The sequence below is a fragment of the Bos mutus genome, chromosome 5, assembly GCF_027580195.1.
Source record: "Bos mutus isolate GX-2022 chromosome 5, NWIPB_WYAK_1.1, whole genome shotgun sequence".
Classification (NCBI taxonomy): domain Eukaryota; kingdom Metazoa; phylum Chordata; class Mammalia; order Artiodactyla; family Bovidae; genus Bos; species Bos mutus.
This window is the reverse complement of record NC_091621.1, coordinates 81,467,259-81,482,870: the sequence shown is the minus strand read 5'-3', so window position 1 is coordinate 81,482,870 and position 15,612 is coordinate 81,467,259. Positions and strand designations below refer to the sequence as shown.

The window sequence follows — 15,612 nt, the reverse complement described above, 5'->3', positions numbered from 1 at the left end:
CTGGTAAGAGGAGATAGTTATAAACTTGAAAATGAATATGTATGCCTTAAGCAAAGACCTATCTTTGGAGTATATAGAAAGTAATAAGAAGAGAAACTTCAGCACATTTGTACATAATCCTTAAATTCAGTAAAATGAAAGGCTAAGATATTTTAAAGTACACTTTTATAACTAAAACGAGTTTTCTCCGTAGCACCTTTGAATTCATTAGTTTAGAACTGCTTTTAATTTGGTCTTTCCCATGAGAGCCATTATATTTTTCTCCTGTCAGCCTGATGCTGGAGAAAAAAGAAAACTGGCAGACGTGGTGTTTTTCATCTAGTTTGCTTCCTAGTTAAAAAGTGCATTAGCTTGTATGCATGGAATATTATTCATAATAACTTCACCACCATTAACAACTTTAAAGAAATTTGGTTTAAATATTGCCAGTGCGAATGGATAAAATATTTTATTTCCTGCCATTATTAAACTATAGAGACATTTTATTTTGTACTGTTTTTTTAGGTCATTACAATAACTATTGTCAGGAATACAGCAAATAGGTTTGTGGGTTTTTTTTAATAAATATCTTTTTTCCCAGACAATTCCAGTAGCTCTTACAGTATATTTCAAGTCCTGGTCTAGCTATTTATAGTTTACAGCCTCATTTACTTTAATATGCTACCTGAATAACATAATCATAGCTATAACCATGGTATAGGGCCACAGGGTGCATGCAACGCTAATGTTTTTTGACTATTTAAGGGCTTGTTCGTAAACGTTCCTTAATAATAATGGCAAAGCTTTTAGTAACTAGGTATCAGAAAATAGTGAGTCATTCAAATGGGTTTCTTTTCCAACGAAAATATTTAATAGGAGGCATTGAGATCAAAGTTATATTGCTTTTATATTTTATATTCTAACAAGTAGAAGGTTTTTGCTGTGAATTCACCCCTGTTAACTTCTGTTCGGTGCAGTTCTGTAAGCTTCCTAATGTATTTGTCTTTTCCTTTTCTTCTCAAACAAGATGTGATTTTCATCAAGAAAGGTCAACTGAGTATGTATCACTGAAGAATATTTATGTATACACGTAGGACTTGTGTATTGATAGTTTTACAAGGTATTATTAGCATCTTTTCTGGTCACCAAATCAGATTTCCCTGGAAGAGTCTGAAAAAAAAATGTTTATTGTTCTAGGCTCTTCGGAGTAACAGGAAACTGTGCTGCTTGTAGTAAGCTCATCCCTGCCTTTGAGATGGTGATGCGCGCTAAGGACAATGTTTACCACCTCGACTGCTTTGCATGTCAGCTTTGTAATCAGAGGTAAGCACAGTTCATTCTGGCTTCTAAAAAAATGGTAAATCTCCCTTTGCTGGCTATGTGTTTAATGGTGGGAATTATTTTAGTACCCTTTACTTAAAGCAACTTATCTCAGCATTTTTGTTTTCTGCAACAACTCATTCAAGGCCAGAAACACATCACTGAGAAGGAGAAAGGTTTCATTATCCTTCTGTCCCTCAAAGAACTGCATCATAGAACAGGATATGATAGGAGATGAAAACTTAAGTGTATGAAAACTTTATAGAAAACTTTCTCTTCTTATTCATTCTTTTCTCTTGTTTTTCTTTTAAAAAGTAAATTTAAAATATCTTTACTACTTGAGCAAACACATTTTCAAAGGAAAACATACAGAAATTTGTGGCAAGCAGTGTGTATTCATCTTATTTTCCTTGTATACAGTTGCTCTATCTCTTGATTTCTTATCTTGAATTTTAAACTTGTTGTATATGTACTTTTAAAGTTGCTTCAAAGCTCTTTGGGAACTAGGTTGGATATAGTTATCAGTATCGGAGAAGCAGCATTGAAGGATGGAAAGAATGTTACAGAGGGGATCTAGAAACCTAAATTCCAGTCTGGACTCTCCCTAGCAAGGTATATGAGCATAAACCAACCATTTTAGTCCTCTGGACCCTAGTTTTTTCCTTTATAACAAAATAGAGTTAGATTTGTCCATTTCAGAGAACTCTTTCATCTCAAAGTGTTACGATTTCATTCCATTTTTTCTAAAGTGAAAAGTATAACTTTTATTTCTAGTCGGAGCTATATACTATGATACCTGTTTTATGTGATAAATGCAGAGGATACTAGAATATTAAAAGATACATCATCAAAATACATTTCAAAAATTACTGTGCTTGATGGAGTTTAATGAAAATAAATTCAGCACGTGGGTGAAAAAAACCTGAATGTAATATTCAGTTAGTTTTGTCCAGTTCTCAGTTACTGTAATTGGCCTTGTTTCAATGCAGTATCTTCTTATGAGGTGCTGTAGAATAGTGGAAAGAACAAGTGTTTACAGTAATAACTGGATTCAGATTTCAACCCCACCATGTACTGGCTGTGCAGGCTTGAGTTTGTTTCTTAATTTCTCTGAGTTTGGTTTGTGCATCCTTAAAATGCAGACAATAACGCCTATCCTGCAGATTTTAAAAATTAAATGAAAAAAACTTATAAATACGAGGAATATAATAGGTTCTCAAAAATTAGTTTTTACCTTGATATCTATGATTTATTTTTAACCATATAATATTTCACTAACTTGGTTTTTACACGAGATATCTCTTGCTAAATGTAGATGTTCAGAATGTTGCCCGATATACTTCACGATGTATAATTGACCCAGGAAATAATTCAAGAAGTTACCCTGCAGCATCTTGATTCTTCCCAGTAGATGTTTGGAATCATAGTAGGTTGATTCAGTCTATAGTGACATTTAGCCAAAAATAAATTGGCATATGTACATATTTTTATTATAAAGATAGGAATACAAAAATACAAATACCCGCACATCCTTACAGATTCATTACCTTGCATATGTATGTCTTAAAGGTGTATTAATACTAAATTTAGAATTTTTTTGTTTACTTATCAAATTGATCCACTAAACATTTACTAACAATAGAGGTATCTTCTATAGCTCTAATATTTACTGCTTTTCTACTTATAGAATGTTATAGATTAATAATGGAAAATTTAGAAAATAAAGATGTAAAATAACATTGTCCCATGTCTCACTACTCTGAAAGAAATTATTTCAATGTTTGGTGTGTAGCCTGTCATACATTTTTCTATGTACATATGACAAGTGATACATAACATATGCTTTATATTATACCCGCACTTAAACATCTTAAAGGAAAGTAGCAAGGAAGAATCCCAATATTTGATACTTGTACTTTTTCATTAATATAGTGAGCCTTTTTACCTGCCTTTAAAAATTATTTTATGATAGTTTAACTTTCTTGTGTTCAGCTTTATGGATAGAGCCTCATATATTGTTAAATCAGTCTTTTATCATCAGATGTGTAGGTTTTATCTTCTGGTTTTTGTATTATCAGTATCATCAATTTAATATGGACTTTATAAACAAATACTCAAATCTGTGTCAAGCTAAATTCGCAAGCACATGGTTAATCAAAGCATATAACAGTTTAAGGTTTATGTTATATAGTGCCAAAATGCTCTCCAGAAAAATTATACCAATTATCCTTACTCCAGAAATGAAAAAATAATGCATTCCCTTATAGAAGTTCTAACACTGGGAATTATTATTTTTAAAGATATCCTTGTCACCTTGAGGGTGAAAGATGACATCTTATTATCATTTTTAATTAGCATTTATTTGATTACTAGTGGCCCTTTGATATTTTTTCTATTAAGAAACTGCCTGTTTATTCCTTTCATCCATTTTTCTATTAAGGCAGACTTACCTATTTTATCCATGTTCTACACAGAAAATTAAAACATCATTCAAATGCTAAGCCCAGCCTAAATTCTATTATGATGCAAAGTAATTGTAGGTTGTTAATGCTATTTACAAATCGTATATCAATTTTATTTCACCATTGAAATAAAAAGTTGCATTCACAATTAAGTTTGTCTTCTCAGTGGAACTCAGTCAAGTAAGACAAATACTCCTAAATTTTGACTCTAAAACTGTTCACCTTCTTATTGCTGCAAAATACTGTTCTAGTATCATTATTAAAGTACCTAATATATTTCTGTGTGCGCTTCATTTATTACATGCCATAATGGGACTGCATATCTTTAGTGCTGGCTATGCACAATTAGCACTTAGTTATTGTCTTGTCACTTCCATCCCTACAAGACAAACTCCTTTAATGCAAGAAGTCAGCTAATCTTCATCAGTCAAGCAAAGCAGACGAATTGTGTTACTCTGAATCCAGAAGGTTTTCAGTACAGGAGACTCTCCTTTTACATTGATGTTTGCTTGGGGAAATCTCCCCAGTAAAGCCATTCACCACAGGAGCCTGTACTCATAGTAGCCGAATCATTGTCCCAGTACTACACCTTTTCAAGGGACACACAAAACCAATGGGTAATTTATAGGCACTTTCCCTTAAGCAAACTTTCTTGATGCTGAAATTGTGATATTATAAATGCTTATGAGTATTATTTAGCAGTGGGAGTCCCTGCTGGCTCAGTGGTAAAGAATCCGCTGGCCAGTGCAGGAGACATGGGTTCGATCCCTGGGTTGGGAAGATCCCCTGGAGAAGGAATTAGCAGCCCACTCCAGTATTCTTGCCTGGAGAATCCCATGGACAGAGGAGCCTGGTGGGCTACAGTCTATGGGGTCACAGAAGAGTCGGACATAACTCAGAGACGGAACAACAATAAGAACAATCATTTAGCAAGCCATTTCATCTTAACTTTTAAATCAAAGTATCAGTAAGATATAAAGCATTGCTGAATGTCTAAAAAAGATAGTAAAAGGACTTCCCTGGTGGTCAAGTGGTTACAACTCTGCACTTCCCCTGCAGAGGGTGTGGGTTCCATCTGTGGTCGGGGAGCTAAAATAGCACATGCTGCATGGCCAAATATAAATAAATAAATGACATTTTTGAATAAGGTAGTAGTAACAGTGAACTTTCAGGATTGGTGGTCTTCTCTGTCCTTCAAGTAAAAGGGTATGGCTAAAAATGGGCTTTTTAGCTCTTTTTCCCCTGGGGCTCAGATGGTAAAGAATCCACCTGCAATATAGGTGACCCATATTCAATCCCTGGGTTGGGAAGATCCCCTGGAAAAGGAATGGCTACCCACTCCAACATTCTTGCCTGGAGAATCCCATGGACAGAGGAGCCTGGAGGGCTACAGTCCATGGGGTTGCAAAGAGTCGGGCACAACTGAGTGACCAACACTTCTTCACTTCATGGCTAAAAATGTGTGAATCTGAATTTTAAAATATCTAAAAATATATCTATTTTGAAAGGACCAGAAGAAGATTATTTTGAGCACCTTGTATGATAACTGTAATCTTATTCAGAATTGGGAAATTCTGGTTAATTTCTTAAAGATGAGTACCCCCCCCCGCCCGGAACATTCTAGAAAGCTAAGTGATGGTTTTATAAGAGATGAGAAAAAAGTGCTCGTTTGTAATGAAATGGCCTCAAATATATATAACTGTGTGACATTTGAAAAAAAAAAAAAAGCACTGTGCTAGGCTCTGTGGAAACAGGTGAATAAATTCTAGTTTCTGTCTTAGAGGTGTTCAGAACTATAGAACAGACTGGAGATCAAAGAATCACAGAAGAGAAGAGTGTAAATATCTGTTTACTAAATATACAAAGCAGATCTATACTGAGGGAAGAGAGGTCTGTCCCTTATGTCCTTCTTATGAAAGCATCAAAGGGTTGATGTGCTGGATTTTAAAGGATTCTCTAAGACTGCTTAAGGTGTAGGAAGTGTGTCTGGGGAGGTGACACAGCCTTGGTGCAGTGAGGAAAGGGTTTTGCAGATAGATGGAGCAGAGGCAAGACATGGAGGTGTGAACCCATGGAATGTGTTCTGGAAATGAACAGAGGCTCAGAGATGGGTAGTTGTGGAGTAGTTTGGTGAGGATATGGAGGAGTAGGGAACAGAGAGAGGAAATTGTGAAGGTAAGAAGTCAGTGAACTAAAGTCAACATGAATCCAAATTTAAATTATTCATCAAAAAGAGCTCTGTTATTTGAAGTATTCAGTTCTAGAATAAGTCTGTCTTTACCAACGTTTATGGAACACCCACTTCAAGTGGTAGTATAGTTTATGGTGGTATTTCAAAGGGTTCAAACAAAATTTAACTCATGGTCATTTACCTCAGCACTACCACTCTGAGTGGGAAATCTGTTACACATTCATGAGAGAATTTGAAATGCCACAGTAAATGATACACCAAAAAGTAAGTGCTTTGGAAAAGATCAGAATGAGTTGATGGGGTCAGGGAATACTTACCGAAGGAACGGAAACTAAAAAGTCTTTATTCATTTATTGAAGTATGTGCGTGCTAAGTCATATAGTTTCTGTGTAATAGTATGTAAGTTACAGGTGTACAATATAGTGTGTGATCAGTTGCTTCAATTGTGTCTGACTCTTTTTGTGACTCCATGGACTGTAGCCTGCCAGGCTTATCTGTCCACAGTGTATTCCAAGCAAGAATACTAGAATGGGTTGTCATGCCCTTCTCCAGGGGATCCTCCCGACCCAGGGATTGAATTGTGTCTCCTGCATTGGCACACGGGTTCTTTATTATGGAGTCGCCGAGGAAGCTCCAATATCGTGATCCACAATTTTAAAGGTCATACTCCATTTAAAATTATTATAAAATATTGTCTATGTTCCTCATGTTGTAAAGTATATCCTAGTAGCTTATTTTATACCTAATAGTTTGTACCTCTTACTCACCTATTCCCATATTTCCCCCAAAAAAAGAATTTCTAGTAAGTAGGTAGAAAAAAAGGAGAAATATCCCTGAGTAGGGAACAGCTAAGCAAAGAGGAGAAGACTGTCAGTAGCAAATAATAATGGTAGCAAATTCTCATACAGTGCTGATCAGACATTGTTTTGTTTTACATGTGCTAGCTCATTTAGTCGGAGAAGGCAATGACACCGCATTCCAGTACTCTTGCCTGGAAAATCCCATGGGCGGAGGAGCCTGGTGGGCTGCAGTCCATGGGGTCGCTAAGAGTGGGACACGACTGAAGCGACATAGCAGCAGCAGCAGCAGCAGCAGCTCATTTAGTACTCAAAATAACCCAGAAGTAGTCACTATGATTAGCCTCATTTAACAGATGAGGAAATGAAAGTATAGAGCATTTAAATAACTTGCCCAAGATTGCACAGATAGAAAAAGGTAGATTCAAAATTTGAACCAAGAAAGTCTGGTTTTTAGTCTCTGGACTCAGATCCAGTATGAGGACCCTGGCCTGTTTCAAGGTGGGTATTTTCTTTGCTGACTGTACTGGTGGTTTAGTCACTAAGTCGCATCTGACTCTTGCGACCCCATGGACTGCAGCCTGCCAGGCTCCTCTGTCCATGGGTGAAAGTCGCTCAGTCATGTCCGACTCTTTGCGACCCCATGGACTATACAGTCCATGAAATTCTCCAGGCCAGAATACTGGAGTGGGTAGTCTTTCCCTTTTCCAAGGGATCTTCCAAACCCAGGAATTGAACCCAGGTCTCCCACATTGCAGGCGGATTCTTTACCATCTGAGCTACAAGGGAAGCTCCTGTCTAGGGGTAAGTGGATATAAATGTGAGTAGATAGAGTGGAGTTAAGTGAGGTAGATATTAAATAATTTATAGCAGGATTTGGGATACGGGTAGTGTAGTTTGGTACAGAGAAGATTGTTTCTGTGTGATGACAACTATGCTGTCATTGGGAAAAGACAGTAAATTTGTTCACAAGTGTACAATGAGTGTATAACTTCCACTTCTTACTGAAGTACAGTATCAAAATCTCCACTTTTAGTAGCAGAGGTATGCTAAATAGGACAGTAGAAATATTGTAGATATGGACTAGATTCCCTTTCTTTCCAAAGTGCTGTGGAAATGGAAATTAATTATAATTGACAGTCACTCATCTTAGGGAAGTAAGATGACTAGGTTAACATTTTCATTCTCAGAAAGGATGTCACAAATGAAGGCTTCCTTGCAGAGGCATTTGATAACCTGTTCAAAACCACTCTAAGCCCCACATTTTATAGGGATAATTTCTTAATTATACTTATTGTCTGTACTTTTCTAGTATCTAAGACCATATGAATTTAACTATAGTTACTCCAAAATACCAGGTAATTAATTCTATGATTAATTCTTAAACATTAAGATTAGACGGTTTAATAAACTGATTGGACATTTTTTTATTCCTTAACATATTTTTTAATGATGCTGGAATTAATTGAACTGACTGTATCACAAGCAGTTAGGGTTAGATTATAAAAAAGAATATGTTTATTTTCAAGAATTTTAGCCTGACCTGTTAATATACATACATTCAACATCCTCTGGCCATCACTATTTTTATAATGTTTTTCTGCAAATGCTAAATCGCATTAGGATCTGGTTATAGAACATTGGAAATAAGCCGTTCTTACAAAATCACAGTTGTAGATCATTTTGTTAGATGTCTGATAGCTGCTGTGTTGCTGTTTCTCTAATTTTGTCATGTTTGTGTATAGAACATTTTAAAGGAGGATATTAGCTCTTGTTGCAAAGCAATCATAATCAGCTCTTAACCAAAGCTTTCAAGGCTGTTTTAAGTTTTATGTGTGTGACATTCCTCACCTGTGTTCTGTTTCATTTTGACCTTTAAGTATAAATTGATACACACATAAAATGTACTTTATCCAGTTGACAACATATTAGTAACAACATATTTCAGGAAGGAATGTTTTAGATGAATTCCATTTATATCTCACTGAATGATAGGCACTCTTCTTTAAAGATTATTTTAAGATTGGCAACCACAAGTCCATACTTTATTATTCTGTTTCTGTTTTGTAGATGTTTATTGTGTCATAGTTGAGATTCCACGTGTAAGTGATATCATATGATATTTGTCTTTCTTTGCCTGACTTAAGTCACTTAGTATGATAATCTCTAGGTCACTCCATGTCGATGCAAATGGCATTATGTCATTCTTCTTTATGGCTGAGTAGCATTCCAGAGAAGAGAGAGAGAGAGAGTGTGTGTGTGTGTGTGTGTACACGTACCATATCTTCTTTATCCATTCCTCTGTTGATGGACATTGAAGTGTTTCCATATCTTGGCAATTGTGAATAATAAAAACTTGAATCTTGAATCCAAAGAGATCAGGGTGCTTTTCATTCCTCTACCATACATGTTCTAGCTATGGAACATTGAGCAGGTTTTAAAAATTCTGGAGAAAGCATTAGGTTTTTCATCTGAAAAGGACAATGTTAATATTTTATCGGTTGGATTTAAGGAATAAATGCAATGACTATATATACATGTTCAGCCTTAGTACATGGTAAGTACTTTACAAGAGGTGTCTATTTTAATTACCTACGTTCCAAACATTGAGAGAAGGCTTTGCATACTGTATTTCTCTACTCTTTACTATCAACTTACAAAAGTTACTGATGTTGAAAACAAAAATCCTGAAGTTTCATTTTTAAAATCGTGAGTAGAAGACTGGGATTTGAACTCAATCCATTGCAAATGTCTCTCTGCCTTTAATATACTTCTTACTGTACCATTTCTACTGAGCTGGTGATGGACAGGGAGGCCTGGCATGCTGCTGTCCACGGGGTCGCAAAGAGCTGGACACGACTGAGCAACTGAACTGAACAGAACCATTCATTGATGTAACTGTTTCACCTTACCCACAGAGAAATGACTCAGAGAAAGTATGAAATACATCCTATATCTTGCATTGGGTAGGTGAGAACCACAGCACTCAGTACCAAATCCCCAGGCTCTCGGTTCAGTGCTTTTGTTGATATAATTACTCTGACTTTATTAATCTACAAATAAAATTACCTACATTTCAAGGCCCCTGAAGGTAAGAATGGCATGACACAACATGGCAAAATAAAATATTTTTAAAACGACATTTTTATTTGACAGCAATAGAATTTGGAGACTTATTTTAAAAATTAAAGCATAATTTTAGACAGTACAGAGTTGAAAAAGTATTTCTAGTTTAGTTGGTTTTTAGGAAAAGATAAGATTCAATAACATCAGCTGGAACACAAGAATATTTTATTAAAATTATTTTTGATGTGATAGTTTATTAATTAGTTAATTCAAATTAATTTCATCATTAATATAAAGTGAAAAATTTGAACAGTAATTAAATGTATTCTGCATGTTATTTTATATAATCTCACATAAAAGAAAAGTATCTAATTTGGCTATTTAGGCCTGCCCAACAAAAGAAATATTTCCTTTTATTCAACATAGCCTAATGATCAGGATAATCTACAAAAACTGGTTTATCCAAACACCACTTTTTAAGCACAATATTTCATGTTTATAGTTTGCAACTAATAAAAAGAAGATATACTTGAAGTCCAGACTTGAATGTCCATTGTATCCAATAGCCTTGACCACAAACAACTGCAGGATTTCAAGATCAGGGCATAGTCTGTACTTTCAATCAGCATCATCAGCAGGCAGTAATCCTGGGGAAAAAAAAGTAAATTCCACAAATAAACAGACCAATCTTCCTTTAAGAGGAAAGCTAATTCTTTTCAATCTACTTTTTTTATTACACTATTTTCCCCTCTATCTACTTAGCTAGAATAAGGATAAATTTCCAAAGCTACCCAGTTGGAAAATAAATAGGTTCACTGTTTGTCTAGCATTCCAATCTTTGCAAATGTAAATCAGCCCAACTGCTCCTCATTTAAACCTTCAACTTCACAAAACATTAAAGTGTGGCTTTCACGACACAATTTAATCTATCCACTAAGATTTCTGCCTGAACATCATTTGAAATTGACTATCTGATAAAGAGAGACCACTATCAAAGGTCAGTGAGGTCAACTTGTACAATTACAAGTAGTTTTACTGGGTCAACTCTACCAGACACTGCTGTTTGAAGGTTAAATTGTTGCAATTAAAAATATATACAGATCGCCTTAGAGTTACTTTATTGTTAAATGTACCGGAAACAGCACGGGCATTTATTTCTGACCTTAATTGTGTCCAAAGTGTCACCACTGGGAAATTATACAAAAAGAGCACTTATTAAAAACATTATGATCTTGCACATTAAACAATGCTTTATAGAATAAAATTTATAATTAACTACTAGAGACTAGTTTATTTATCACATCAGTATTAAGTTCATCAGGTTACTCCTTTAGGTCTAATTGGAAGTGCCCTAAGAAGTCCACTTACTATTTCATAGTTAGTGAACTTGCCACAAACAAAGCACCATGGCCCAGCATCTAAGTCTGATGCTAAAACAGCTTTCAGTTCAGAACAATCACTTCCAAATTACCAGAATTTAATCACATTTTAATAACAGGAAATAAAAGGAAGCTTTAAATGAGAAGCTCTAAAATTGGCTATTCCCTAATCATTTGATTCATTTTAATGTTTTTACTTTTTTTTAATAAGGTGGATAAATGGGCAGTGATGAAAGCTTCCATAATCACTGCCATGAAATATTATCATTCTTTCTTTTATGTGTGTGTTAGTTGCCTAGTCATGTCCGACTCTTTGCGACCCCGTATGCTGTAGCCCACCAGGCTCCTCTGTCTGTGGGATTCTCCAGGTAAGAATACTGGAGTGGGTAGCCATTCTCTTCTCCAGGGTATCTTCCTGATCCAGGGATCAAACCCAGGTCTCCTGTATTAATGAGTGTAAATACACGTTAGTTCTTTTTTTTCTTTCCAATATATGAAAAAAATATGACCTTTGCTGCTCAAGGTGTTTTCCTCAATGTTCTTATGATTTTTATGTATAAAAGTAGGATCTTAAATTTTGTGTGCAGTGTTTTATTAAATGACCTGGATGGTTTAATTTTGACAATAAAGGCAACTTTCTAAGCCAAACTTTCAGACTCAGGGAATTACCATATGAAATGATGATTAGGAAAAGAAATCTTCAAAATTAGAGATCTGAATGAAGTCATCTTAACCATTTTATTTTTATAAATATTTTCAGATTTTGTGTTGGAGATAAATTTTTCCTAAAGAATAACATGATCCTTTGCCAGACGGACTACGAGGAAGGTTTAATGAAAGAAGGTTATGCACCCCAGGTTCGCTGATCTATCAACATCACCCCATTAAGAATACAAAGCACTACATTCTTTTATCTTTTTTTTGCTCCACGTGTATATATGAATTGACACGGGAACCAACTGAATAGGGTAGATATAGGAAAGCAGGATGGTTATGGAATAAAAGGCGGACTGCATCTGTATGTAGTGAAATTGCCCCAGTTCAGAGTTGAATGTTTATTATTAAAGAAAAAAGTAATGTACATATTGCTGGATTTTTTTGCTTGCTATTCGTTTTTTTGTGTCACTTGGCATGAGATGTTTATTTTGGACTATTGTATATAATGTATTGTAATATTTGAAGCACAAATGTAATACAGTTTTATTGTGTTACCATTTGTGTTCTGTTTGCTTCTTTGTATTGTTGCATTTAGTACAATCAGTGTTTAAACTTACTGTATATTTATGCTTTCTGTATCTACCAGCTATTTTAAATGAGCTGTAACTTTCTAGTAAAGAACTGAAGATCAAATCTCACTAATGATACGTATAGATTAAACACGTCTATCATCATTAAAAATACAGAAAAAGAAAGACACACAAAGCATTTTAGCAACATCCACTATTATTGCCGCTATGATTTAGAGTCTTTATCAGTGTTCTCATTTATAACCCCCTATTTTCAGGGGGTTAAAGATCAGCTTTAAAATAATGCATAAGAATTTCATCTTAAAGCACTTTCATTTTTTACCAACGTGAAAAGTGCCATTTTTAGAATAACTTTAAAGCTTAACAGTTTTCCTTTTAATATCCTTTTTTGTGCTCTTTACCTAGTCAATGGCTTTGTTTTGTTTCCTTCAGCGCCATTCACCCCTATGTGAACTAGTGCCTTTGGGTATCATTTAAAAATTTTCCAAAGGGTTACTTTTAAAAAGTGTTACTGCAATTATGAGATAATCTTAAAATGATAAATTTCTTGTGCAAATTTTGCCCAGACCTCTCCATAAGAGCTAAGGGTATAATAACATTATGGCTTGAAACATTTCTGGCACTAAAAGGTTTTGAGTGTGAATCTACTGAAATCATGATAATGCACACTGAAGCTATGATGATATTTGAGGATTGAAGTCACTTTTGATCAGAGCAACATAGTGCTCACAGAATCTTCTAGAAGAAGAGAAACAAAGGGATTGATAAAAAGCTGAGAACTGGTGATTATATATTTTTCTGTATTTACCTGCCACTTATTTTAATGTTCCAAAGTGAACACTTTCAAAGTTTGATGTGTCTTACTCTTCGTTGCTTTCTCTAAGTAATTACCATTCAGAATTGATCACACTTAGGCTGAAATCTGTCATTCCATTTTTGAAAGGTGAAAAATTATTCCCTTACCTACATGATAGCTGATAAAGAAGAAAGCTTTCTAGAAAGAAAAATTATGGAGACTGATTATTTAAATTACAATTAAGGAAATAAAGATGAGACTGTGTTCCCTTCTTCTGGGTTGTTCACACTTTGCTTCTTTGCTTCTGCTCCCTGTATTCAAACTATTCAACAGACCTAATTCCACAACAGGCACAATGAAGCATATTTTACTAGAGCAAATTTTAGTTCTTTGGGCTTTCTCTTTTTTTATATATATATTGATCACTTGTATAGGAAACAATATTTCCCAGTGTTAGTTGCATCCCTGCTTTGTCCTGCCGAATATGCACTGCAGATGAAAATTAAATGTGATACCTGAATTCTTGATTTGGGGCCAAAATATTAAACTGAAAATAACTCTGGTGTGGATTTGAGTTGTTTTAAAACAAAGCTTTACTACGAACATGCGTGTGGATCTGGATATTGCCTCTCATTTTTAGGAAGATGGTTATGTGAAAAGTGAACGGTATGTATTTTTACAAAGGATTCATGGTTAAGAGTGTTCAAGTCATGTGTCTTCCAAATTTGAGATATACCCCAGAGATATTTCAAGAATAGCAGTATGCGGTCCACAAAATTATTATTTTAGCCTTAGAAACTTACATTTGTTTCATGGAAAGACTTGCATAGCCAAAACCAAAAAAACAAAACTGAACAAATGGGAGGAAGGTGGGGGAAATATGTGACAAGTGGTTTTACTAAAGCAGCCCTCCTAGTCCCCATTAAGAGTTGTTTGAAATTCATGTGAATGTAAAATTCGAATTGTCAGTATCTTTTTGCAAATGATCTTTTTTATATTTAAATGATTTTGCATATGTTTATCAATATGTCAAAATACTTGTAAATTGGGAACAAACTTCTCTCAGCTTCTTGACGCTGTTCCTTTATTCCTGCCACCCAAAGACCAAACAAGGTTTTTACTGCCTTTTCTTTTGCTTAATCCTTTGGGAATTCATTCTTATGCTTTTTCTATAAACAAAATGACTCACCTGGATTAAAGATTAAGGCCTTAATCTCTTTAGATTATCTTTAATCTCCATAAGATGGTGGAACAAGATAGAAATAGGCCATCTGACAGCTAATTGCCTGAAAATAGTAGCATTTTTGACCTGAAGTACTAAGCTTATTGTCTTGACTCCTCAGAGTCCCTGAACTGTTGTCAACTTTCCTCTTTGTGTTGTGTAACCCTGACGTCATTTAGCTTATTGTCTGAAGGCTCCAGTAAGACACCTCCGATGGAGTTTGGTTTCCTCAAGCAGCGGAAGCTGCCTACCTGCATCTCGTGTAGGCTGACTGTGATGAAGGACCAAGCTCCTCCACCCACCAGAGTGCTGGCTGAGTTGAAAAGCTGACCTGTGTTTGTAATTTCACTTCCATCTTGCTTAATAAATATCTGCTGGCTTCTTTCATTCACTTTTTTATATTTGGATTTTTTTTAAATAAAAGGGGCATCACACTATTTGATTGCACTTAATTGGCAAAAGTCTAAGATGACATCTAGAAAGCATAGTATGCAAAAGGAATAAAAATGTATAAGGACATTTACTTTCAAAAGGTATTAATAGATCAGAAGCAGAAAAAAGTACCCCAAATGCTTTCTCCAAATGTCATATGCAGGATCTCCAATCCAGGTAGTTTATTGCTATTTACTTCTGTGTGGAAAATAAAACTGTCAAAATGAAGGTAGCAATTGGTGGGTATAAATTTGTACGTTTATACAAATTTTAAGTGATCTTTCTGAAAGCAACCATGTTGCTCTTGTCAGACTAAATTTCAGATTTCCTCGCTCCTGCATAATGAATTAAAACACAGAACTCAACTAAATCCTACCTCTTCAAGGAAGAAATGTTTTACCTTCTCTGAACCAAGGTGCTGAAAATTACATCTGTAGTCAAACACACCATTCACAAGTGGTTTCCTTTTAACTGTCACTTGAGGCAAACCACTCTCTGACTAGCCACTTAAACAATTTCATAAAATGATACAGGCCAAACATATTTAGTGTTAACTATGTTAGGAAAACAATCTGCATGTTTATTGTAATAGACCATTAACGCTGAATACAGTTTTAGCAAAAGCCCTTTGATTATTACTTTTTCTTTAAAAATGCCATTACAGATACTTCCTAAATGTGATTTTAATGCAAGGCAAGGTAAATGGGAGCAAAGCTTTAAT

General features: G+C 35.0%; 1 protein-coding gene across 4 annotated transcripts in view; it reads left to right on the top strand.

Annotated features, from left to right (window-relative positions):
- Positions 1 to 14,870, top strand: part of LMO3 (LIM domain only 3) — a 62,809-nt gene extending 47,939 nt beyond the window's left edge. For all 4 annotated transcript variants that reach the window (XM_070371154.1, XM_005907440.2, XM_070371155.1 and 1 more), the window contains 2 exons: positions 1,177 to 1,302; positions 11,955 to 14,870. In XM_070371154.1, coding sequence (XP_070227255.1) covers positions 1,177 to 1,302; positions 11,955 to 12,060 — 232 coding nt within the window. In that variant the 3' untranslated portion in view covers positions 12,061 to 14,870. The remainder of the gene's footprint in view (positions 1 to 1,176; positions 1,303 to 11,954) is intronic.
- Positions 14,871 to 15,612: the final 742 nt, after the last annotated feature.